Source organism: Hemitrygon akajei, chromosome 4 (assembly GCF_048418815.1).
Source record: "Hemitrygon akajei chromosome 4, sHemAka1.3, whole genome shotgun sequence".
Taxonomy (NCBI): Eukaryota; Metazoa; Chordata; class Chondrichthyes; order Myliobatiformes; family Dasyatidae; genus Hemitrygon; species Hemitrygon akajei.
This window is the reverse complement of record NC_133127.1, coordinates 8,370,491-8,397,646: the sequence shown is the minus strand read 5'-3', so window position 1 is coordinate 8,397,646 and position 27,156 is coordinate 8,370,491. Positions and strand designations below refer to the sequence as shown.

At 41.1% G+C, this 27,156-nt stretch overlaps 1 protein-coding gene across 1 annotated transcript in view; it reads right to left on the bottom strand.

Moving 5' to 3' along the window:
• Window positions 1–596: 596 nt before the first annotated feature.
• The window catches only part of LOC140725868 (catenin alpha-2-like), a 212,821-nt gene continuing 186,261 nt past the window's right edge, over window positions 597–27,156 (bottom strand). Inside the window, exons 7-8 of the mRNA XM_073041813.1 lie at window positions 1,299–1,502; window positions 597–686 (exon numbers count right to left, since the gene is read on the bottom strand). Coding sequence (XP_072897914.1) covers window positions 597–686; window positions 1,299–1,502 — 294 coding nt within the window. The remainder of the gene's footprint in view (window positions 687–1,298; window positions 1,503–27,156) is intronic.

Genomic DNA, 27,156 nt, shown 5'->3' with positions numbered 1-27,156 from the left:
ATTGGGTGGCCTATAAAAAACACTCAGTAAAGTTACTGACCCTTTCCTCTTCGTAACCTCCACCCACAGACACTCCGCAGACAATCCCTCCATGGCGTCCACCTTTTCTGCAGCCATGACACTATCTCTGATCAACAGTGCCATGACCCCACCTCTTTTGCCTCCCTCCCCGTCCTTTCTGAAACATCTTAAACCCAGCACTTGAAGTAACCATTCCTATCCTTCAGCCATCCACGTCTCTGTAATGGCCACCACATCATATCTCCAAGTACTGATCCACGCTCTAAGCTCATTCGTTTGTTCACAACACTCCTTGCGATAAAATAGACGCATCTCAAACCTTCGGTCTGAGCACGTCCCTTCTCTATCACCTGCCTATCCTCTCACTTGCACTGTCTACAAGCTTTCTCTATTTGTGGGCCATTTTCCTCTTCCTCAGTCTCTTCAGTTAGGTTCCCACCCGCCCCAATAATTCTAGTTTAAACTCTCCCCAGTAGCCTTAGCAAACCTCCCCGCCAGGATATTTGCCCCCCTGGGATTCAAGTGCAACCTGTCCTTTTTGTACAGGTCGTACCTGCCCCAAAAGTTTTGGTTACCTATTCACAGACCACAGAAGAACCAATTGATTTACAATCAGTCATTGGTAAAAGGATTTTTCTATTTATTTCTAGTCTTGAAAAACGAAACTATAAAAACAAAATAAAAAAAAAATAAAATTAAAAAAACAAATGAAGGATCATATATTTTCTGAGAACATTATGAAAACATGTAGAGTTTTTGTCTTCAAGCAGAATATCACAATATTCATCCATGCATTCAACTGTAATTGTCGGCCACAGAAAAAAACTATAAAGTTAGAATTCTTGAGCTGTTTTCTTATGACAGTACAAAACATAAATATTCCAATTTTGTTTTAGTTATTTTATATAAACCAACATGGTCTTATTCAGTATAAAGCAAGTGCATTTCTGAACAACAGAATGAAATTTAAGTGTTGAAGGCCAACTGCTCACAATAAGACATTTCATAAATTATCTTTCTCAATATACTTATGTCTCCATCATCAGAAAGGACTTCTTTAACTAATTATTGCACAGATCCTCCAACCAAATCGTTGGAGATGCTGAGTGAAATGTTCCAGCTGTATTGATATTTTATATCACAAGTTAAAGATAATAACTTCAAATGTTTGAAAATCAACTCATGCCACCTGGAAGTCTGCACAGAATGAGAATTTGTATGAAATTTAGAGATAAACAATCATAGGCCCTAAAGCAAATTAGTTTAATAAAACTTACATTATTCATGTATTCTGTGAGAAGATCTTGAAGAGCTTGTCGTACAGCATTGCACTCAGCCACAATTCTTTCTCGCCGGTCATCGCGTGTACATGAAGAGTCTGCCATCAGTGCGGCCCCACTGATAATACTCTCCAGTCTCTCTTCTAAAGATGGCCTGTATCGCTGCTCACTGAAATGCATGGGATCCAAAATGATCTTGTTCTGTAAAGATAAAACATGAAACAAAGAGGAAAGGAATTACAATATAGTGAGAACTTTTGCTATTACAACTTCATTGAAGATCAATTGATTTCCTCTACCATGTCTGCAAGTTATAATGCATCTCTTCACTTTACGTATTACAAAAATGGAACATCCATTGAATCACTTTTTGGCACAGAATAAGAGAACAGCTAGCAATGGTAGGTGACCTTTAACAATTAAAATAGTGTATTTTTATTGTTATTTGTCACTTTTCTTTCATCATGGATTCATCAGTTTATTTTGTCTTACTATAATGTAGATTGATCAACAGAGACAGATGCTAATAATTACTATAATAGTAGTAGTGCAAACTCTTGAGTCGAGTATGATGTTCTCCTAAAGGGGATGTCTACTGGTGTGCCGTCAGGTGGCTGCAGAGGCCAATCTGCAATATACATATTCTGGACCACTGAAGACAAGAGTAGCTGGTAGCTGTGGTTAGTGGGTGGGTTTTTTGGCTGAACAAAGTTAACAGTGAACAACAAAATGTTGGATATAAATGTTTCTCAGATGATAACTGGAGGTCTTACCCAAACTAAGTTAAACCTATAAGGAATCATAAGGATGCTTGATTTATATCAAATTGATGGAAGTCTAATCTTGGAGTACAATTAATATACAACTAAATTATAACACCAAGAAAACAGAGCATGGATAACATTTCACCAGATTTTTACTGGCTCAGTTCCCACGGCTGAATCACTAACTACAGTCCCTACACTAACATTTACTGCCCTCCATAGCCTGGAGTCCAATAATATTATGTTGAAAGCATACATAATGAACAACATTACTGCATTCATGAAGATGAAGCACTTGGAGTCTCTGAAGTACTTTATAGAGCTATGGACCGAAGATCCTGGCAGAAATCAGTTCAGTAAATCTAAAGTCAACACTTCTGAACCTGCTATAAAACTTCCTTAGATCAGAGCTCCAAATTGGATATGTATTGTCAATTGCAGTTCATGCTAAAAGGATTTGCATTGTACAGAGATAGAAACATAGAAAACCTACAGCACAATACAGGCCCTTCAGCCCACAAAATTGTGACGGACATGTCCCTACCTTAGAAATTACTAGGCTTATCTATAGCCCTCTATATTTCTAAGCTCGTGTACTTATCCAAAAGTCTCTCAAAAGACCCTATTGTACCCACCTCCACCACCGTTGCTAGCAGCCCACTCCATGCACTCACCACTCTCTGAGTAAAAAAGTTACCCCTGACATCTCCTCTGTACCTACTCCCAGCACCTTAAACCTGTGTCCTCTTATGGCAACCATTTCAGCCCTGGGAAAAAGCCTCTGACTATCCACACAATCAATGCCTCTCATCATCCTATACACCTCTATCAGGTCACCTCTCATCCTCTGTCGCTCCAAGGAGAAAAGGCCGAGTTCACTCAACTTATTCTCATAAGGCATGCTCCCCAATCCAGGGAACATCAATGTAAAACTTCTCTGCACCCTTTCTATGGCTTCCACATCCTTCTGTAATGAGGCGACCAGAACTGAGTACAGTCCTCCAAGTGGGGTCTGACAAGGGTCCTATATAGCTGCAACATTACCTCTTGGCTCCTAAATTCAATTCCACGATTGACGAAGGCCAATATACCATACGCTTTCTTAACCACAGAGTCAACCTGCGCAGCGGCTTTCAGCATTCTATGGACTCGGACCCCAAGATCCCTCTGATCCTCTCATACTGCCAAGAGTCTTACCGTTAATACTATATTCTGCCATCATATTTGTCTTACCAAAATGAACTACTTCAAACTTATCTGGGTTGAACTCCATCTGCCACTTCTCAGCCTAGTTTTGCAACCTATCAATGTCCCGCTGTAGCCTCTGACAGCCCTCCACACTACCCACAACACCTTCAACCTTTGCGTCATCAGCAAACTTACTAACCCATCCCTCCACTTCCTTATCCAGGTCATTTACAAAATCACGAAGAGTAAGGGTCCCAGAACAGATCCCTGAGGCACTCCACTGGTGAATGACCTCCATGCAGAATATGACCCGTCTACAATCACTCTTTGCCTTCTGTGGGCAAGCCAGTTCTGGTTCCACAAAGTAATGTCCCCTTGGATCTAATGCCTCCTTATTTTCTCAATAAGCCTTGTATGGGGTACCTTATCAAATGCCTTGCTGAAATCCATATACACTACATCTACTACTCTTCCTTCATCAATGTGTTTAAAAAATTCCAAAAAAATTCCATCAGGCTCGTAAGGCACAACCTGCTCTTTACAAACCAATGCTGACTATTCCTAATCATATTATACCTCTCCAAATGTTCATACATCCTGCCTCTCAGGATCTTCATCAACTTACCAACCACTAAACTTACCAACTCACTGGTCTATAATTTCCTAGGCTATCTCTACTCCCTTTCTTGAATAAAGGAAAAACATCCGCAACCCTTCAATCCTTCGGAACCTCTCCCATCCCCATTGATGATACAAAGATCATTGCCAGAGGCTCATCAATCTCGTCCCTCGCCTCCCACAGTAACCTGGAGAACATCTCATCTGGTCCCGGTGACACATCTAACTTGATGCTTTCCAAAAGCTCCAACACATCCTCTTTCTTAATGTTTACATTCTCAAGCTTTTCAGTCTGCTGCAAGTATTCACTACAATCACCAAGATCCTTTTCCATAGTGAATACTTAAGTAAAGTATTCATTAAGTACCTCTGCTATTTCCTCCGGTTCCATACACACTTTCCCACCGTCACACTTGATAGGCCCTATTCTTTCACATCTTATCCTCTTGCTCTTTTGTTTCTCTATCTGCTCCTCAATATCCCTGTTACTATAGGGCTGCCTATAAAAAACACCCAGTAAGTTATTGACCCCTTCCTGTTCCTAACATCCACCCACAGAGACTCCATAGACAATCCCTCCATGGTGTCCACAGTTCTGCATCTGTGACACTATCTCTGATCAACAGTGTGACGCCCCCACCTCTTTTGCCTCCCTCCCTGTCCTTTCTGAAACATCTAAAACATGGCAGTCTAAGTAAACATTCCTGTCCCTGAGCCATCCAAGTCTCTGTAATTGCCACCACATCATAGCTCGAAGTGTTGATCCACGCTCTAAGCTCATCCATTTTATTCACAACACTCCTTGCGTTAAGACAGACGCATCTCAAACCTTTGGTTTGAGTGCGTCCCTTCTCTATCACCTGCCTATCCTCCCTCTCGCACTGTCTACAAGCTTTCGCTATTTGTGAGCCAACCTCCTCTTCCCCAGTCTCTTCAGTTCAGTCTCCACCCCCCAACAATTCTAGTTTAAACTCTCCCCAGTAGCCTTAGCAAACCTCCCCACCAGGATATTAGTCCCCCTGGGATTCAATTGCAGCCCGTCCTTTTAGTACAGGTCACATCCGCCCCAAAAGAGGTCCCAATGATCCAGAAATCTGAATCTCTGCCCCCGGTCCAAACCCTCAGCCACACATCTATCCTCCACCTCATTCTATTCCTATTCTCACTGTTGCATGGCACAATCAGTAATCCTGAAATGACTACCTTTGTGGTCCTGCTTCTCAAATTCCTTCCTAACTCCCTGCAGTCATTTTTCAGGACCTCTTCCCTTTTCCTACCTATGCAACAGATACTGTTGCAGCAATTAAAGAAATGGTAAGAAAACATGAGGGATGGAAGTATCTGAATATTTGTGGAATGTAATTGATTTTCTATGAGGATCTTCATTATAATATAGATAGGAAAGCAAAAGAAAGGAAATTATAGGCCAGCTTGCAAAAACTCAGTGGTTGGTAAAGTGTTGGAGTCTATTATCAGGGAGGAGATTTCAGGGTACTTGGAGACTAATGATAAAGGAAGTCAAAGTCAACGTGGTTTTTCTAAAGGGAAATCTTGCCTAACAAATCTGATAGAGTTCTTTGAGAAAGTAACAAGCAGGGTGGACAAAAAAGTGGCAATGGATGTCATTTACATGGATTTTCAGAAGGTGTTTGATAAGGAGCTACATATGAGGCTGCTGAACAAGATAAAACCCTAGGCATTGCAGGAAAGATACTGGCATGGATAGAGGAAAGGCTGACAGGCAGGAGGCAGCGAGTGGGAATAATGGGGGCCTTTTCTAGTTGGCTGCCGGTGACCAGTGGTGTTCCTCAAGGGTCAGTATTGGGACCGCTACTTTTCACATTGTTGGCCTATGGTTTGGATAAAGGAGTTGATGGCTTTGTAGCAAAGTTTGTAGATAAGAAGAAGATAGGTGGTAGGGTAGGTAGACCTGAGGAAGCAAAGCATTTGCAGTAGGACTTAGACAAATGGGAAGAATGGGCAAAAAATAGTGGCAGGTGGAATACAGTGTTGAGAAATGTATGATAATGCAATTTCATGAAAGGAACAACAGTGCGGACTATTACCTAAATGGAGAAAAGGGTTCAACAGCAGAAGAGCAGAAGGACTTTGGAGTCCCCATACAAGACTCCCATAAGTTTAATTTATAGGTTGAGTCTGTGGTTAAGGAGGCAAATACAAGGTTGATATTTACTTCAATGGGAATAGAATATAAAAGCAAGGAGATAATGCTGAGGCTTTCTAAAATACTAGTCAGGCCACACTTGGGAGCATTATCAACAGTTTTGGACCCCTTATCTCAGAAAGGATGTGTTGCCTTTGGACAGTCCAGAGAAGGTTCACGAGGATGATTCTGGGAATGAAGGGATTAACATATGAGGAGTGTTTGGCAGCTTTGGGCCCGTATCTACTGGAATTTAGAAGAATGTGAGTGATCTCATTGAAACCTACCAAATGTTGAAAGGACTAGATAAAGTGGATGTGGCAAAGATGTCTTCTATGATGGCATTATCCAGAACTAGAGGGCACAGCCTCAAAATTGTGGGGCAACCTTTCAGCACAGAGGTAAGGAGGAATTTTTTTTAGCCAGAGAGTTGTGATTCCGTGAAATGCTCTGCCACAGACTGCGGTAAAGGCCAAGCCTGTGAGTATAGTTAAAGCGAAGTTGATAGTTTCCTGATTGGTCAGGGCATCAAAAGATGTGGTGAGAATGCAGGTGTATGGAGTTAAGTGAGATCCGGGATCAGCCTTGATGGAATGGTGAAGCAGACTGAATGGGCTAAGTGGCCTAATTCTGTTCCTATGTCTTATGGTCTTATAATTTTGTGGTAAATTTCTCTCAATGCATCAGTAATGTTTTAAGTATAACCACCAACTTTTAGGTTCCTCGGTTAAGGAATATCCAACTAATGATGGACATATGCATTGGCAAAAGTAAGGCTAATGGCCAGAATGACCTTAAAATGAATGCAGAAACAAATCAAATTTTAAAATGTTTGCTGCAAAACTGTTTCCAAAGGCAATCGGAGAAACAACTCTTAAGGCAAGAGGATGTGATAGGAGGAGCTGATAGAATTCATCCCATAAAGAAAGATATATCAGAACTTTTTTCACATAATACTTACTTGAACTTCACCCTGAACAAGGTGAAAGACATTTATCTAATATTTACTTCATGATGGACAAAGTGAATAGAAATGATGTAATTTTTACTGCAACATGGACAAGAGAAATGACTGGAAAACTTAAGTGACATGGATCTGGGAGAAAATTTCAATGATATTGCTTTATACTCAAAGAGGTTCATGCAAAATGAAATGATATCAAGTGCAGTATGGTATGAAGACAAACATAATAATCATTATGTGCACAGCTAGATCCATAAATGTATTTTTGTTCTATTATTCTCAACATAATGATCACCAAAAAAATGTTTAAATGTCCTCGCTGTTTAAAAACATGGAAGAGTTTCTAGAGTATTACTGAAATAATTAGAGAAGATGTCAACTTAATGTTGAACCTAATGAGTTATTTTTTACTGCGTTGGGTTGATTAGCCCATATTCTCTGGAGTGCAGTTAGAACCCAGGGTGAGTGAGAAATTAGTCAATGAATAATATTAATAACTAGAATCAGGAAATAATAAACTAAGTCAGGAAATATTATACTGAGAAAGACATGAAGTGGTGCTAATGCTTTATTTAATAGTTCCTCATTTCATAAAGCATTAAAGCAATTTAACCAAGAAGCATGGCTGAAGAAAGCAATTTAAAATGAATTAAATAAGCTTTGTACAGACTGTCCTTAAACTTTGTATACACTGCGTATAAAAAGTATTCACACCCCTTGCAAGTTTACATGTTTTATAGTTCTGCAACATTGAATCACAGTGAATTTAATTTGGCTTTTTTGACATTGAACAATAGAAAAAGTCTCTTTCATGTCAAAGTGAGAACAGACCTCTACAAAGTGATCAAAATTAATTACAAAATACAAAACACAAAATAATTGATTGCATAAATATTCATCCTCTTCAAGTCAATATTTAGTAGATGCACTTTTGGTAGCCTTGAGTCTGCGTGGATAGGTCTCTATCAGCATATGCACATCTGGACACTACAAGCTTTTCCCATTCTTCTTTACAAAACTGCTCAAGCTCTGTTAGATTGCATTTGGATTGTGAGTGAACAGCCCTTTTCAAATCCAGCCACAGATTCTCAACTGCACTGAAGTCTGGACTCTGACTTGGCCACGCCAGGATATTAACTTTGTTGTTTTTAAGCTATTCCTGTGTAGCTTTGATTTATGCTTGGGGTCATTGTCTTGCTGGAAATCAAGTCCCAGTTCTCTTGCTGACTACATGAGGTCTTCCTCCAGCATTTCCCTGTATTTTGCTGCATTCATTTTACCCTCTACCTTAACAAGCCTTCCAGGGCCTGCTGCAGTGAAGCATCCCCACAACTTGATGCAGCCACCTACAAGTTCACAGTAGGAATGGTGTATTTTTGATAATGTACAATGTTTAGCTCATGCCAAGCATAGTTTAGTCTGATAGCCAAAAAGCTCAATTTCGTTTCATCAAACCATACAACCTTCTTCCAGCTGACTTCAGTCTCCCACATGCCTTCTGGCAAACACTACCAGAGATTTCATGCGAGTTTTTTTCAACAGTGGCTTTCTTTGAGCTACTCTCCCATAAAGCTGCAACTGGTGAAGCATCTGGGCAACAGCTGTTGTCGGAGCAGTCTCTCCCATCTCAGATACTGAAGCTTGTAACTCCTCCAGAGTTGACATTGGTCTCTTGATGGCTTCCCTCACTGGTCCCTTCTTGTATAGTCACTCAGTTTTTGAGGATGGCCTGCATGAGGCAGATTTACAGCTGTGCCATATTCTTTCCATTTCTTGATGATCAACTTAACTGTATTCCAAGGGATTTTCAGTAACTTGGAAATGTTCTTGTATCCATCTCCTCACTTGTGCTTGATTCACCAGTAGTTGGCCCCATCAATAAGACCACAGACCATAAGATACAGGAGCAGAAATAGGCCATTTAGCCCATCAAGTCTGCTCCACCATTCAATCATGTCTCATCCTTTTCTTTTCCCTCCTCTGCCCCACTCCTCGCCCTTCTCCCCATAACCTTTGATGCCATGGCCAATCAAGAACCTATCAATATCTACCTTAAATACACCCAACGACCTGACCTGCACAGCTGCCCGTGATAACAAATTTCACAAATTCACCACCCTCTGCCTAAAGAAATTTCTCTGCATTTCTGTTTTAATGGATGCCCCTTTTAGCTTGAGGCTGCGCTCTCTTGTCCTAGACTCCCCTACTATGGGAAACACCCTTCCCACATCTACTCTGTCTTTCATGAGACCCCCCCCATCCTTCTAAATTCCAGTGAGTACAGGTGCAGAGCAATCAAACATACTTAATATGATAAGCCTTTCTTTAACAGAATCCCAAGTCCCTTTGCATCTCAGATTTTTTTCATTTTCTCCCCTTTTAGAAAATAGGCTGCATATTTATTTCTTCTAGCAAAGTACCATGAATTTTCAATACTGTATTTCATTTGCCACTTTCTTGCTCATTCTCCTAATCTGTCTAAGTCTTCTGCAGCACTCTGTTTCCTCAACACTCCCTGCTCGTCCATCAATCTTCGTATCATCTGCAAACTTGGTAAAAGCTATCTATTCCACCATCTAAAATCATTGATATATAACATAAAAAGCAGTACCAACAACGACTCCTGTGGAATACCACTAGTCACTGCCAGCCAACCAGAAAAGAATCCTTTTCTTCCCACCTGTTACCTCCTACCAATCAGCCAATGTTCTAACCATGCTATTGGAATCAGAATCAGGTTTATCATCACCGACATGTGTCATGAAATTTGTTAACTTAGCAGCAGCAGTTCAATGCAATACATAATATAGAAGAAAAAATATACTAATAATAAGTAAATCAGTTACAGCATATGTACAGTCAGCCCCCCTTATCCGCAAATTCCACATCCACAAATTCAAACAACTGCGAATCGAGAAAACCTGGAAGTGCTCTTCCAGCACTTGTTATTCGAGCATGTACAGACTTTTGTTCTTGTCATTATCTCCTAAACAATGCAGTAAACAACTATTTTACATAGTATTTTCATTGTATTAGGTATTATAAGTAATCTCGAGATGATTTAAAGTATACAGGAGGATGTGCGTGGGTTATCGTGGATTGGGATCGAAAACATTCGGAAGTTCTCTTACTAAGTAAGTCGGAACAGGTACATCCGGTATTATTTAGCGTCAGTTAATCAAACATTTGTCTTAGTATATAGTATATATTTTACCTTTCTACGCATATAAAACGCTTAAGAACGTATGTTTCAGCGCCGGGCTCAGGAACGGAAGTTCCCGAGTTTGATCCAGTAACAGACCACTCCTGAGTGGTTGATGTGGGGGATCAAAAACCCAAAATCCCAAAATGCAATAATTAAACCACTGCATTGCTTAGCAATAATTGTAGCTTTCATTGGGGTAGGGCCTTTCTCACTTTATCCTTTAAAATTGTTATGACCGTTGACCGACGTAGCCTAATGTTTTTCCAAAGACCGATGGCGTTTCAACTCTTTCGGATCGCTTTATTATTTCCACTTTATTTTCAATCGTGATCGTGATTATTTTCGTGAACAGAAACACTGTGGATTCAGAGCCCACCGCTGTGTCCTAATGTCCACCGCACTGAGACAGGTTAAATAAGGTCTGGGGTTCCGCTGGGTCCTAAGGACCACTGCATTAAGACAGGTTGAATAAAGGACTTGAGCATCCGTGATTTTTGGTATCCACGAGGGGTCCCGGAACCAATCCCTCACGGATAAGGAGGGCTGACTGTATATTGAATAGATTAAAAATCATGCAAAAAAGATATACATCTTAAAAAGCAATGGTCCCAACACTGACCCCTGTGGAAAGCCATTGGTAACTGGCAGCCAGCCAGAATAGGATCCCTTTATTGTCACTCTCTGTTTTCTGCCGACCAGCCAATGCTCCAACCATGCTAGTAACTTCCCTGTAATTCCATGGGCTCTATTCTTGCTAAGCAGACTCCAACCCTTCTTCAATAGCGGAGTAATATTTGCAATTTTCCAGTCATCCGGTACAATGCCAGGATCTATCAATTCTTGAAAAATCATTGTTAATGCCTCCGCAATCTCTCCAGCTACTTCCTTCAGAACCCAAGGGTGCATTCTGTCAGGTCCAGGAGATTTATCCACCCTCAGACCATTAAGCTTCTTGAGCACTTTCTCAATCGTAATTTTCACTGCACAAAATTCACTTTTCTGACACTCTTGAATGTCTGGTATACTGCAGACTTCTTCCACTGTGAAGAATGATGCAAAATACGCATTCAGTTCCTCTGCCATCTCTGCATCTCTCATTACAATATCTCCAGCGTCATTTTGCATTGGTCCAGTATCTACCCTTGACTCTCTTTTACCCCTTATATACTTAAAAAAGCTTTTAGTATCTTCTTTGATATTAGTCACCAGCTTCCTTTCATAATTCATCTTTTCCTTCCTAATGACCTTCTTAGTTTCCTTTGCAAGCTTTTAAAAGCTTGCCAATCCTCTATCTTCCCACTAGCTCTGGCTTCCTCGTATGCCCTCTCTTTTGCTTTTACTTTGGCTCTGACTTTACTTGTCAGCCATGGTAATGTCCTTCACTTTGAAAAGTTTTTCTTATTTGGAATATATCTGTCTTGCACATCCCTCATTTTTTGCAGAAACTCCAGCCATTGCTGCTCTGCTGACCTTCCTGCAAATGCCCTTTTCCAGTCAACTTCGGCCAGATCCCCTCTCATGCCATTGTAATTTCCTTTATTCCACTGAAATACCAACACATTAGATTTTATTTTCCCTCTCAAATTTCCATGTGAAATCTAACATATTGTGATCACTGTTCCCTAAGGGTTCCTTAACCTTTAGCTCTCTTAGCACCTCCGGATCATTGCACAACACACAATCCAGCACAGCCAATCCCGTAGTGGGCTCAGCAACAAGTTGTTCCAAAAAGCCATCCCTTAGACATTCTACAAATTCTCTCTCTTGAGGTCACATACTGACCTGGGTTTCCCCATCCACTTTCATGTTAAAATCCCCAACGATTATCATGACCTTGCCTTTCTGACACGCCTTTTCTATCTCCTGCTGTAATTTGTAATCTACATCCCAGCTGCTGTTTTGAGGCCTGTATACAACTGCCATTAGGATCCTTTTACCCTTGCCATTTCTTAATTCAACCCACAGAGACATTACACCTTCCAATCCTATGTGCAACAAGATCATCCACCTCATTTTTTTATGCTCCATGCATTGAAATATAACGCTTTGAGTTCTGTATTTGTTACCCTTTATGATTCTGTATCCCTGATGCACTGATACTTTTGTACAGATCTTACCTCTCCAAAAAGTGATAGCAATGATCCAAGAACCTGAAGCTTAGGCTTCTGCACCAGTTTCTCAGCTAACCGATAATATGCCAAATCATTCTATTCCTACACTCAATGGCACATGGCACAGGAAGCAATCAAGAAATTACTACCCTTGAGGTCCTGCTTCTCAGTTTTCTGTCTAGTTCTCTAAATTCTCTCTTCAGGACCTCTTTGCTTTTCCTTCCTATGTCATTGGTGTCAATATGTAACAAGATATCTGGCTATTCTCTCTCCCCCTCCAAAATGATATGGATGCGATCCACGACTTTCCTAACCCTGGCACCTGGGAGGCAACATACCAACCAGGTGTCCCATTTACCACAGAATCTCCTGTCTGTTCCTCTGACTACTGAGTCCCATCACTACTGCTCCCCTCTTCTCCCTCTTTCCCTTCTGCATTGCGGACAACACTCAGTGCTAGTAACTTGGTCTCCATGGGAGGACATCCCGCACAATGGTATCCAAAACAGTAAACTTATTATTGAGGGGAATGGCCACACTGGTGCTCTGCACTAACTGCCTATCCACTTCCCCATTCCTTCTCGTGACAGTCACCCAGCTACCTACCTCCTGCTACTTAGAAGTGATTGGTTCCCTGTAACAGTGATTGATAATCTCCTGACTCACCCGTACAAGCCGAAGGTTACCCAGCCGCTGCTCTAGATCTGATTAACAGGAGCTGCAGCTGGATACACTTTATGCAGATGTAGTTCCTAGGAGACTCTAGGTCTCTCAGGACTCCAACATCCAGCATGAAGAACACACAGTAGTCATTCAAACTACACTAAGTACTCCTGACTCAGTAAGAAAAAAGGGAAACTTAACAGAAACTTACCCAGACAACATACCCAGAGCCATCACCTCTTCGAAGCTGAAGCCTCCTTTAAGCCAAACCCTGACAGTCCCACTCTCACCCTGGCGCACTCCCAATAATGGCCTCTTCAATAATGGCCGCACTTCTGTAGTGATATTTACTTCTCCCTGCCCTGCTCCCACTGCTGACTGGGCCACAGGATTGACACTGAATACCCGCGAAGCTCTCCTTTTAAATGAGTGTCGCTGACCTGCAAGTACCTTCCTTGCTGTGCACTGCTCCCATCACTGACTGGACCAACAGAATTCCAGATACAGGTGTATTTTTACTACAATCAACTGAAACACCCTGACAGCTCACAGACCTCCAAAAACAGATCTCCATTTAAATAATTACTTGAGTTCTACAACTAGTGATGCACCAGTGATGATTTGGTGTGTCATATTGAAGGGAGTGAATACTTATGCAATCAATTATTTGCAATTAATTTAGATCACTTTGTAGATAACTGTTTTCACTTTGACACAAAAGAGTCTTTTCTAGGGATCAGTGTCAATAAAAAACAAATTAAATTCACTCTGATTCAAATGGTGTAAAACAATAAAACAAAAACTTCCAAGAGGGGGTGAATACTTTTTATAGGCAGTATCGGCAGATACAACCAGCTAAATCCTTATATTTTCTAATATACTTAATTAAGGGTTCCCTTTCTTAAAATACTGTACAACCAGTTGGTATCTGTGTACGTGGGGATTTAACAAAGATCATAAATTTTACGGTCACATATTCTTCTTCCACAAGAAAAAAGTAAATAAGAAAAATATTCAACTGAATTGTTAAACAATCTTTTGTAAAAGATGGCATAATTTATTATTAATGCCTCAAATCATTTATTATCGCACTTTATGTTTGAAGTGTTCCAGTCATGAAAGACAACGTATCTTTTGTTTTTAATCAATGTCTGTCAGACTTGCTTTCTGTTTATAGTACTCTTTAAAGGCCAACCAGCAATAAAAATTTACTTAGAGATTTATTCTAATTCACACAAAAATTCAAGTATCTTCAAGTATATTTTAATAAAACATTTCCCTTTTTGGTAATCTGAGATCAAACAATCATCCAAGCAATGAATGTGAAACAATAGATGTACAGATATATTTCCTTTGTCCGCTGACCTGTTGCCAGTTTGACAAAGCCAGTTGTCGTTTTACTCCTAAAATCTGTCATGAAATTCAATAAAATGCATGCAGTGGAATCTTCAAAATCTATTAAAAATTTTTTTATAGAATACATACAACTGTCACCAAAGAGCTGCTTAATATCATTATGGAGTTATGGAGTCATAGAATTATAAATCATGGAAACATGCCCTTTGGTCCAAATGTTCCTTGCTGACCCATATGCTCCATCCAAGATAGCCCCATCTTCTAATGCCTAGCCCATAACCTTCCAAAAGTTCCAATCCATGTATAGTATTTGTTTAACTATCTTTTACAAGTTGTTCCAGTACCTGCCTCAAAGATTTCCTCTCGGAGCTCATTCTACACAGATACTGCCCTTCGAATAAAAAATAATAATTTCTGCACTCTTTCCAGTTTAATGACACATTTCCTATAGTTGAGCAGCTAAAACTGAACACAATACCTCACCAGCATTCTGTACAACTATACCCTATTCTTATATTCAATGCCTGGACTTATAAAAACTAGTACGCCAAAAGCTTTCTTTGCCATCTTGTCTACCTATACTCAGTGCTCTGACTTATAGACTAGTACTGTATACCAAAAGTTTTCTTCACCATCCTGTCTACCTATGACTCCACTTTCATTGAACATATACCTGGTACCTTAAGATGCCTCTGTTCTCTTACTCTCCCCAAGGCCCTGCATTCATTGTGAAAGCCCTACGTGGATTTGGCTTTCCAAAATGCAACACAGTTGCACTCATCTGAATTAAGCTCTATTTGCCTTGTCTCACCCCACTTATTCAGCTGATCAAGATCCACCTGTAATTTTAAATACATTCTTCAGTATCCACTAAAGTACCTTATTTCATATTATCAGTAAACTTACTCACCTTGGCCTGTACAGTAATAGCCAAATTGTTCATGTTAATGACAAACCACAATGGGCCTCAGCACTGACCCTGGGGTACACCGCTAGACACGGGCCTCCAGTCTGAAAAACAACCTTCCACCCTCACTGGCTGCTTTCTACCATTAAGCCAATTGTTTATCCAATCAGCTAGCTGTTTCTAGGTCCATCTGAGCTAAACTTCCAAGCAGCATACCAGATGGAACCTTATCGAAGGTCTTTGGTTAGCCTCAAGGTTGTACCTCTGTGAAATATTGTCTAACTGGGGAGCCATTTGCTTTTGATCATTTGTGTTAAGTGAATAATATAGCAGCAGCTATGCATTGTATTGTACTGAAGTTAAAACAGCAGGTCATTTTACAGAACCTTAATGTTCAGAAGCTCAAAAAGGCTGATGTAGCAGATAGCTTTCAAATCATGATCTAGTCATAGTATTATCCCACGAGTCACTTTCAAAGTTTAAAGGTGAGAAATTGAACATTAAACGATTTATAAGTCAAGTATTTTTGTTTACAGAGAATGGTCGGTGCCTAGAACATACTACCAGGGAAATCAGCAATGATAGCAGTATTTAAAAAGTGTTTAGACAGCCACATGAATAAACAGGGGAAGGAGGGATATAAACTAAATAAAGGCAGATGGGATCATAGTTCTGGTGCTGTACAGCTCTATGTTCCAAGATATACTCTCATTCAGAAATTAAACTAGGCTACGTCCACACTAGACCTGATAAATCCATAATCGAAGCTTTTTCTCTTCGTTTTGACCCTCCATCCACACTGAAAGGGCGTTTTCCTCTCCCGAAAAATGAGCTTTTCTAAAACGCCCTCCAGAGTGTGTAAATTTGAAAACGCTGGTTGGGCAGAGTAACGTGGACGGGGTAACCGGATATTTTTTAAAATGCTGTCATGACGTGCTGGAACAGATGACAGCATTTCATTGTTTTCTTGAATGCAACCTAACAATTTCAGAACAGACAGCAATGAGACTGAAGCCAGAAGTGTTAGAATTATACTCACCAAATACTTTGACCCATAACTTACTGAATAAGTAAGTATACACACTTTGTTCTGTTTTCTGTCCTTGCTTGTATGAAGGTGGTTTACCTATTTATGCAAGTACTTCACTGACAATAGATGTCTAACAGCCTAATGTAACATTGTATGGAAATACAAGATAACACTGATGCAGACATGTTTTATACACTTAACAAGGTGTTTTATTAATGCAACAGAGTTAGTTTTTCAATGTTCGTCATCAGGTAGGTCATACTGTCCATGAACTCCCTGTCAGTTGCCTCCATACGCTTCAATATTTGTGTTTTTTATAGTTTTAAGTCACCCTGTGCGAGAGCCAACAGCTGTCCATCGTTTGGCAATTTCCTTTTAAGTTTTTCTAGTCTGTAACTGCACAAACGCGCACTTTCACTGTGAGATTCGACACCAAACATGTCACTTGTTTTCTGTAGATGTATCCTGCGCATGCCCAGTAGGAGAGATTCACCTAAATACCCATTTTAATGTGGATGGAGGTATTTTCAAAAACGCTTGGTGTGGACGCCTATCGGTTTTACGCGAAACCAGCATTTTCAAAATTATCCGGTCTAGTGTGGACGTAGCCTGAGATTCTCATGCCTTTCAACCGATAATAAATTTCTAAGAATAGAGAATTTGTACCCTTATATGTACTGTTATTTATCCCTCAGCCAACATTCCTATAAAGGATAATTATACATAAGCCCGCTCTCAAACCAATGTAATCAATACCAAAGTGGCAAATGATTCCATGGCGCTCAAGGCAATAAACAATAAGTATAACTGTTTAAAACTGTTCCTTTGTAGTCTTAATGGAATTAATTCTTCTCACTGTTGTTCAGAGGAAGCTCTTCCTACAATGTTTAAAACAATTTCTTGCAAATACAACATAATTTACACCTTTTTTTGTTCAGTAATTTGTCAAGATTTGGGTGCTGCTGGAAAAGCCAACATTTAGAACACTGAACAGTACAGCACAGTACAGGCCCTTTAACCCACAATGTTCTGCCAATCTTTTAACCTGCTCTGAGATTTATTACACATCACTAGATACCATGAAAATGTGGCGACAAGTCACGTTCTTAAACCACAATAATTCTTCTTTTGAAAGTGTTGCCTTACAGTAGCATTTAAAACAGAATTAAATGAGTCCACAGGACACTCAAAGCTGCTGCGCAGGTTGACTCTGTGGTTAAGAAAGCATATGGTGCATTGATGTTCATCAATCGTGGGATAGAGTTTAGGAACCGAGAGGTAATGTTGCAGCTATGTAGGACCCTGGTCAGACCCTACTTGGAGTACTGTGCTTAGTTCTGGTTGCCTCACGATAGGAAGGATGTAAAAACCATAGAAAGGGTGCAGAGGAGATTTACAAGGATGTTGCCTAGATTGGGGAGCATGCCTTATGAGAATAGATTGAGTAAACTCGGCCTTTTCTCCTTGGAGTGACGAAGGATGGAGGTGACTTGATAGAGGTGTACAAGATGATGAGAGGCATTGATCATGTGGATAGTCAGAGGCCTTTTCCCAGGGCTGAAAAGGCTAGCACGAGAGGGCACAGTTTTAAGGTGCTTGGAAGCAGGTACAGAGGAGATTGTCAAGGGTAAGTTTTTTTTACACAGAGAGTTGTGAGTGCATGGAATGGGCTGCCAGCAACAGTGGTGGAGGCGGATATGATAGGGTCATTTAAGAGACTCCTGGTACATGGAGCTCAGAAAAATAGAGGGCTATGGGTAACTCTAGGTAATTTCTAAGGTACAAACATGTTCGGCACAGTTTTGTGGGCTGAAGGGCCTGTGTGTTGCCCTTAAGGCATTTGTTCAGCTTTATTACATTTTTGCTTTAGTAATTCATTTGTAATTATTTTCTAGTTAAAGTTAAGGTTGTTGAAAGTAAATTCACTGTGATGTATCACGGCATGTGATGACGTCACACCCGGTTTTGCCACGTCTTGTGGGTAAGTAGTGGTTTGGAGAAATGGGAAGGAGGGGACTTGTGTGTGCAGGATAAGTGAGAAAAGTTTTCATTCTACGCACTAAGAAACATCATAGAAGCAATGCCGTAAGTTCATAAGATAATTGATATGTTGAAGTAAAATTGTTAATGCTGATTCTGTTAAAAGTAATGATGGTTGATAAAGTTTATTTTCTTGTCCTAGTGAAAGCGTTACTGGATAGTTTGTGTGAAGTGTATTTAAAGCCAGTTGATGGCGTAGGTAGGTTCTGACTGTATGTTGTACTTTAATGTAATATAGTTTGTTGTAGTTTTACTTTTACAAGTATTTATGATGTAAATGTGATGCCAAGAAGGAAACAAATACTGTATATATTTTGTATTGTTTTACTAACAGTTTTCACCATACGTTAATGTGGAAGAGTGAACAGTAAACGGTTAATCTTACTGCGATCCTGCCTTCATTGACTACGGTTTACCTCGGTGTTTAGTTCAGAGTTCTTACACTTGTTCGAGAACACTACAATGAAAAGGCAGCATCACCAGGTGTTCGACAAGTGGTACGATGGCCACGTGATCAAGTGTCAAATCATTGCCATCCAGCGCCAGGAGCAGTAGGGCATCAGCAAATAAGGCTGCCCACGCAAGAGCTAAAGCAGAAACCGCCAAGGTGCGAGTGTCGTATGCCGAACAGGAAGAAAAATTGAAAATGGAAAAGGCTGCCAGAGAAAGGGAAGAGGCTGCCAGAGAAGCCGAAAACCAGTTGGCAAAGGTAAGGATAGAAACAGAGTTAAAAGTGCTGGCGCGATGCCAGATTGGAACGCACTAGCGAATAGATCCGATCGCAAGTGGACCTGAAGATTCGTTCTTCCTATCCATACTTACTTGCTAACATCCCATTTCATGAGGAGTCAAAGAGAATCCCAATTGCATCGCATCCATCTGAGGAAGACAATTCACGCTTGCAACTTTGCGATAAAATCGAGAACGATAGGGCTGACGACAAATACTTCTCCATGCCAAACTTACCAGATTTGGCAAGAGGCAAAGGCTGAAGTCAGAACAGCAAATCCCATAAAGAACGTACACGCTCAGTCATATGCTCACCGACATATTCCCCCAGCCAGCATGCCACTGGCAGTTGAACCCATGGCACAGTATTTAGCACAATGAGATCTCGTCACTTCAGGACTATACCAGTTTGACGATAAGCCAAAAAATTACCGTGCATGGTACTCCTCATTCGCCAACGCTACCGGCGGAGTCCAGCTCGAAGCAACCCAGGAGTTGGATCTTACGAAAAAATGGCTGGGAAAAGAATCATGCAAACAGGTGAGACGCATACGTTCAGTGTACATCAACAACCCCAAGCTAGCCTTACGCAAAGCATGGGAGAGACTTCGGGAGTGCTATGCGGCCCCTGAAATTATTGAAACGGCACTATTTTGATGTCTGGAATATTTTCCTAAGGTGTCAGACAAGGACCACACTAAGCTAAGAGAGCTCGGAGATCTACTCATGGAGATTGAAGGCGCTAAAGAAGATGGCTATTTAACTGGCCTGTCATATCTAGATTCTTCATACGGAATTAGACCAATCGTGGACAAACTTCCATTTGGACAGAATTTTACGGTTAAGGTCAGTCAAGCCATTCTTGCTCGAAGATCTGCCTCACTAAGGTATACCCCAAGGGAGCCAAAGACAAGGCCATCAAAGCCTATGTAATTCTGGATGACCAGAGCAATCGCTCACTAGTCAGACCAGAGTTCTTTGACTTGTTCAACGTAGAGAGAAATCAGTTCCCATACTACCTTAGAACTTGCTCAGGCAGCATAGAAACATATGGCAGGAAGGCAGAAGGCTTCCAGCTTGAGTCGCTGGATGGTAAAGCTGTCAACTGTCTCCCTCCGCTCTTAGAGTGCAATGAAATTTGCCAAGAGCAGTGCTACACCAGCCACATCTCCACCATATCGCCAAGCACATCCCAGAACTGGATCCAAAAGCAGAAATACTCCTGCTACTCAGAAGAGACATTCTCCAGGTGCACAAGGTCAGGCAGCAGGTCAATGGACCACACGACGCCCCCTTTTACCCAACGCCTGGATCTGGGCTGGGTGGTGATAGGTGAGGTGTGCCGTGGCAATGTACACAAACCGACAGTTAACACACTCAAGACCAATGTGCTAGAGAGTGGCCGCCATTCAATTTTTCAACCCTGCACAAGCTTCATGTGTATCAAGGAAGCACGACAAGGCTTCAACAACTGTAGTAAAGTAACCAACAAGACGCTGGGACAGTCAGTCTTCGCTCAAACTGAGCATGATAATAAACTTGCTCCATCAGCACAAGACGCCATCTTCTTAAAAATAATGGACACCAAGGTCTTCAAAGATGAAGCAATCGACATGCTCCAATGAACACAAGCCTCACTCACTGAGTCAAACCTCCGCTTACACAAGTTTGCATCAAACTGTCAGGCAGTCATGGAGGCCTTTTTTATCATGGAGACTGTGCTCCGGCAATCAAGGACCTAGATCTAGACAAAGAAACCATACCCACACAAAGGAGTTTGGGCCTCCTTTGGGAGATTACAACTGACACATTCACGTTCTCCGTGCCGGCCGTGATCAAGCCATTCACCTGCCGTGGAGTTCTCTCCACTGTCAACAGTGTTTTCGATCCCTTGGGTCTACTGGCGCCAGTTACGATCCAGGGAAGAGCCCTTCTCAGAGAACTTACCTCTGAGCTCTCCGACTGGGATACTCCTCTACCAGAAAACAGGCTAAGCAGATGGGAGGCTTGGAGAGATTCACTTCAAGATCTAAAACAGCTTCATATCCGACGTAGGTACACTGCGACCTCACTCACTGAGGCAGTGCACAGAGAATTGTGCGTGTTTTCGGATGCGTCAACCAAGGCCATCGGTGCTGTGGCTTACTTGAAAGTAGTTGGGAAGGATGGTCAAGTTGAAGTAGGATTTGTAACTGGTAAGGTGAAGCTCACTCCTCAGACCGAGCCAACAATTCCAAGGCTTGAACTGTGCGCAGCTGTCCTGGCTGTGGAAATGGCGGATCTTATCCAGGACAAGCTAGACCTAGAGCTGGATGACACCAAGTTCTACACAGATAGCAAAGTAGTGCTTGGTTATATTTATAATAAATCAAAACGTTTCTACGTGTACGTTCATAATAGAGTTCAACGTATCCGCCTGTCATCAAAGCCTGAACGATGGCATTATGTACATACCGAGGATAACCCTGCAGACCATGCATCAAGATCCTTACCTGCATCCCGTCTGGCGCAGACATCCTGGTTCACCGGACCCCCCTTCCTGTATCAGCCACCAACAGAAAAAACTCAAATGAGCGAGACTTTTGAGCTGATCAAACCCGAAAGAGACTCGGAAATTCTGCCGCAAATACAAACAGGAGTCACCTACCTGGAAGAATCAATACGTACCACCGAATGCTTTCAGCGGTTCTCCACTTTGAATTCCTTAGTGAGAGGACTTGCATTCCTCATTCACATGGCCAGATCACACAAACACTCATCTTGAAATAGTAAATGCAAGGGATGGCACAAATGTAACTTACCTCACACTGTGGACGAATTGTCTCAGGCAAAGGACGTCATCCTTAAAGCAACACAAAGAGCAGCTTTTGCAAGGGAGTTTTCAGCCCTCCAAGCTAATAAATCAATACCAAAGAACAGCCCTTTGAGGAAACTCAACCCGATCCTGAAGAACGATCTCATTGGCATTGGAGGCCGGTTAATACAATCTCACCTTTCAGCTGCAGAAAAGAACCCAGTAATCCTGCCCAAAGACAGCCACGTGTCCTTACTGCTCACACGCCATCACCATGAACAGGTAAGGCATCAGGGCCGTCACCTGATGGAAGAAGCAATCAGGGCAGCAGGACTGTGGATCTTAGGAGGCAAAACACTGATCAACTCAGTACTCCACAGATGTGTAACCTGCAGGAAACTGCAAGGGAAGCTGGAAGTTCAACGTATGGCGGACCTCCCACCAGAACACCTCAATGTCTGCTCTCCTTTTACATATGTGGGGCTCGATGTATTTAGTGCCTGGACTATCATCACTAGATGCACCAGAGGAGGACAAGCAGAGAGCAAACGGTGGGCCATCATGTTCAGCTGCATGAGTTCAAGAGCAGTACACATTGAGGTCATCAAATCTTTGGATACTTCCAGCTGCATTAATGCTCTCAGGCATTTCTTTGCACTAAGAGGCCCTGCAAAACAGTTAAGGTCTGATTGTGGCACGAATTTTGTTGGAGCGTCCAAGGAGCTCAGGATGGACAAAACAGTGCAAAGGTACCTCAGTGAGCAGGGATGCAACTGGGAATTCAATACACCACACGCCTCTCACACGGGAGGCTCATGGGAGCGGATGATTGGTATTGCCAGAAGGATCCTGGATTCAATGTTTTTGCAGCAATGCACCTGACTGACTCATGAAGTACTGTGCACACTAATGGCAGAGGTCACAGCCATTATAAATTCAAGACCACTCCTACCTGTGTCTTCTGACCCAGAAAGCCCCTTCATACTCTCGCCATCAATGCTCCTTACGCAGAAGGCAGGAGTTCCCCCTCCACCTGGGGACTTCTCAGATAAGGACTTGTACACAAAGCAATGGAGACAGGTTCAGGCTCTCACAAATCAGTTCTGGTCCCGTTGGAGCCATGAATATCTACCTTTGTGGCAACACAGACAAAAGTGGACAGAACCTCGCAGGAATCTTCAAGTTAGAGATTTAGTCCTGCTCAGGGACAAGCAGATCGCCCACAACTGCTGGCCAATGGCCAGAATCACTGCCACATTCCCTGGTAGGGATGGTCACATCAGGAAGGTTGAGTTGAAAACTTCTGACCAAGATGATGTGAAAACTTACCAAAGGCCAGTGGCAGAAGTCGTTCTACTTCTACCCAAGGACTGATCTAGAGACTAAAGTTTTGTATCATGTTCATAGTGACCTTACAAAGGTTGCCCTTACGGCATTTGTTTAGCTTTATTACATTTTTGCTTTAGTAATTTGTTTGCAATTATTTTCTAGTTAAAGTTAAGGTTGTTGAAAGTAAATTCACTGTCTGTGACGTATCGCGGCATGCGATGACGTCAAACCTGGCTTCACCACTATCAGACTCCTCAATACCCGAAGCCTGGACTGACACCTTGCCCTACTGTCCTGTTTATTATTTATTGTAATGTCTGCGCTGTTTTTGTGCACTTTATGCAGTCCAATGTAGGTCTATAGTCTAGTGTAGCTTTCTCTGTGTTTTTTTTTATTACGTAGTTCAGTCTAGTTTTTTGTACTGTGTCATGTAACACCATGGTCCTGAAAAACGTTGTCTCATTTTTACTATGCACTGTACCAGCAGTTATGGTCGAAATGACAATAAAAGTTGACTTGACTTGACTTGTGGGTAAATACCAGTTTGGAGAAACGGGAAGGAGGTGGCTTGTGTGTGCAGGATCAGCGCGAGAAAAGTTTTCATTCTACGCACTAAGAAACACCATAGAAGCAACGCCATAAGTTCATAAGATAATCGATATGTTGAAGAAAAAATGTTAACACTGATTCTGTTAAAAGTAATGACAGTTGATAAAGTTTATTTTCTTGTGCTATTGAAAGTGTTACTGGATAGTTTGTGTGAAGTGTATTTAAAGCCTGTTGATGGCATAGGTAGATTCTGACTGTATGTTGTATGTTAATGAGACTTTAATGTAATATAGTTTGTTGTAGTTTTACTTTTACAAGTATTTATGATGTAAATGTGATGCCAAGAAGGAAACAAATACTGTATATATTTTGTATTGTTTTATCAACAGTTTTCACCATACGTTAATGTGGAAGAGTGAACAGTAAACGGTTAATGTTACTGCGATTGTGCCCGCATTGACTACAGTTTACCTCAGTGTTTAGTTCAGAGTTCTTCAGAGTTCTGTATTGTGCTGTAGGTTTGTTATGTTTCTATGCTTCTAAATAGAGAGATAATTAGCAATCCAAGGAGATATGTGACTAGGCTGGAACACTGCAAGTAACAGAATTTCCAATTATCTATCACCTCTATTCCCCCCTCGCCCACCACCTCCACACCCAGAACGTTGATGCTAAGGGACCTGGCATTGATAATACTATTAACAACTATTATCTATTAGAATTAGAGGAAGGATGACAGGAAAATAAGAAACAAGATACACAGATGATATCAATTAATCAGCTCACAATAAAAAGGTCTAGAAAAGCACTGAAAAATAAATTGGTAAGACAATGATTAACTGATACCAAAGTCATGGGTAACCAAAATGCTGGAACTAAAAAACATGTAATCTAACTTTACATAGCAGTTTACCAAGTGAAGAATATTAGGCAGCGACCAGGGAGAGTTCATTAGGAACATCTGTTTTTGGCTAAGTCCACATCTGATTTGTGGAGGAAATAGAGTACAAGACAAGTCTGTTCCAATAAGGACAGACAAGGATAACAAGCTGAGGGAGCCTTGGATGTTGAAAGAGGTACTGAAGTTAGTCAGAAGAAAAAAGAAACATTGGTAAGCTGAAATCAAACAAAGTCTTTGAGAATTATAAAGAGGAAAGCTAAGAACCGAGGAAGGCAATTAGGAAAGCCAGGAGTCATAAAAAATCCTTGATAAATAGGATTAAGAGTATCCCCATATACATACATCAAGTGCAAGAAAATAACTAGAGTAGGATTACTTAAGGATAAAGGACAAGGGTGATCAGCGAGAACCATGTTAATTTGCTAGGGTATATCAAGGCTTAGTTTTGGTCACTTAAAGATCATTAAGGTGGATAAATCTCCAGGACCTTATGGAATGTACCCCAGATTATCGAGAGCAACAACAGCTAAGATTGCTAGGGCCTTAATCAATACCGTTGTGTCCTCTATAGCCATAGATGAAGTCCTGGAGGACTGACATATAGCTAATATTGTTACATTATTCAAAAAGACAAATAGGGATAACCTTGGAACCTATAGACCTATAAGATTTATGAGCATTGGAAAACCATGGCCCAATTATTGACAGTTGTTATGACTTTGCGCAGGGTAAGTCACATCTTACAAACTTGACTGAATTTTTGGAGGAAGTGATGAAGGTAACTGACAAAGGCAGAACTCTGGGTATTGTCTACATGGATTTAAGTAAGGCATTTGACAAGGGAGGTATATACGATAAATTTGACTGTTTGGATTCAGAATTCAGTACACGATCTGGATGAAAACATATATGAGTGGGTTAGTAAGTCTGCAGATGATACAACGATTGGTGGGGTTGTCAGTGGCATAGAAGACTTACAAAGGATACAGCAGAATATAGATCAGTTACAGATATGGGCAGGAAATTGACAATTGTAGTTTAACCTGGCCAAATGTGAAGTGTTGCCATTTTTTGAGATCAAATGTAACAGTATTGATGTGCAGAGGAATTTTGGGGTCCAAGTCCATAGCTCCCTGAAAGTGGCTATATAGATATAGTGTGTGGCAAAGAAGGCATATGGAATGCTTGCCTTTAATAGTTGAGGAAATGAGTTCAAGAGTCAGGAAGTTATACCGTAGCTTTATTAAATTCAAATGCAGTTACACTGCATCTGGAGTATTGCATTCGCATCTGACTGTCCCATTAGAGGGACGACGTAGATCCTTTGGAGAGTGCAGAAAAGATTTACCAGAATGCTGCCTGGAATAGAGGACGTGTTGGGAGAAGAGAATAGAGAAACTTGTATTGTTTCTCTGGAACAGCAGAGACTGACAGAAAATTGACAGACATCTGTAGGTTATAAGAGATACAGATTAGACAGCCAGTTCCTTTTTCCCCAAAGTTGAAATATCTAACATTGGAAGGCGAGAAGAGGTAAGTTTGAAGAAGATTATGTATTTTTAAAACATAGAGTGCATTGGGTGCCTGGAATATGCTGCCTGAAATGGTGGCAGAGACAAATACAGTAAAGGCAATCAAAGCTCTGAGTTTAGGCACACCAATGTGCAAGAAATGGAAGAATATGGACATTGTGCAGGCAGAAGAGATTGGTTTAGTTGGGTTTTTAAATACTAATTAAATTAATTCACCACAATATTCTGGTCTGAAGGGTCTGTTCCTGCAATATGCTGTTCTATGTTCCAGCTACATACAAAGTTTAGAATTTTAATTTTGAACCAGTCAATAAAGCATGCATTGCATATTTTCTAAATAGCTTCTGTGAGGGGAAATCAGAATCAGAATCAGATTTATTATCACCGGCATGTGACGTGAAATTTGTTAACTTAGCAGCAGCAGTTCAATGCAATACATAATATACAAGAGAAAAAATAATAATACTAATAAATAAAATTTTAAAAATAACAAATAAGTAAATCAATTACAGCATACGTATATTGAATAGATTAAAAAAGTACAAAAAATAGAAATACTGTATATTGAAAAAAGGTAGTGCCCCAGGGTTCAATGTTCATTTAGAAATCGGATTGCAGAGGGGAAGAAGCTGTTCCTGAATCACTGAGTGTGTGCCTTCAGGCTTCTGTACCTCCTGCCTGATGGTAACAGTGAGAAAGGGGCATGCCTTGGGTGCTGGACATCCTTAATAATGGATGCTGCCTTTCTGAGACACTGCTCCCTGAAGATGTCCTGGCTACTTAGTAGGCTAGTACCCAAGATGGAGCTGACTAAATTTACAACCCTCTGCAGCTTCTTTCTGTCCTGTGCAGTAGCTCCCCCATACCAGAGAGTGATGCAGCCTGTCAGAACTGACAATCAGAGCTGACATTGAATGCCTGGTTGTTGCTACAGCACCACTCCACTAGTTGGCATATCTCACTCCTGTAAGCCCTCTCATCACCACCTGAGATTCTACCAACAATGGCTGC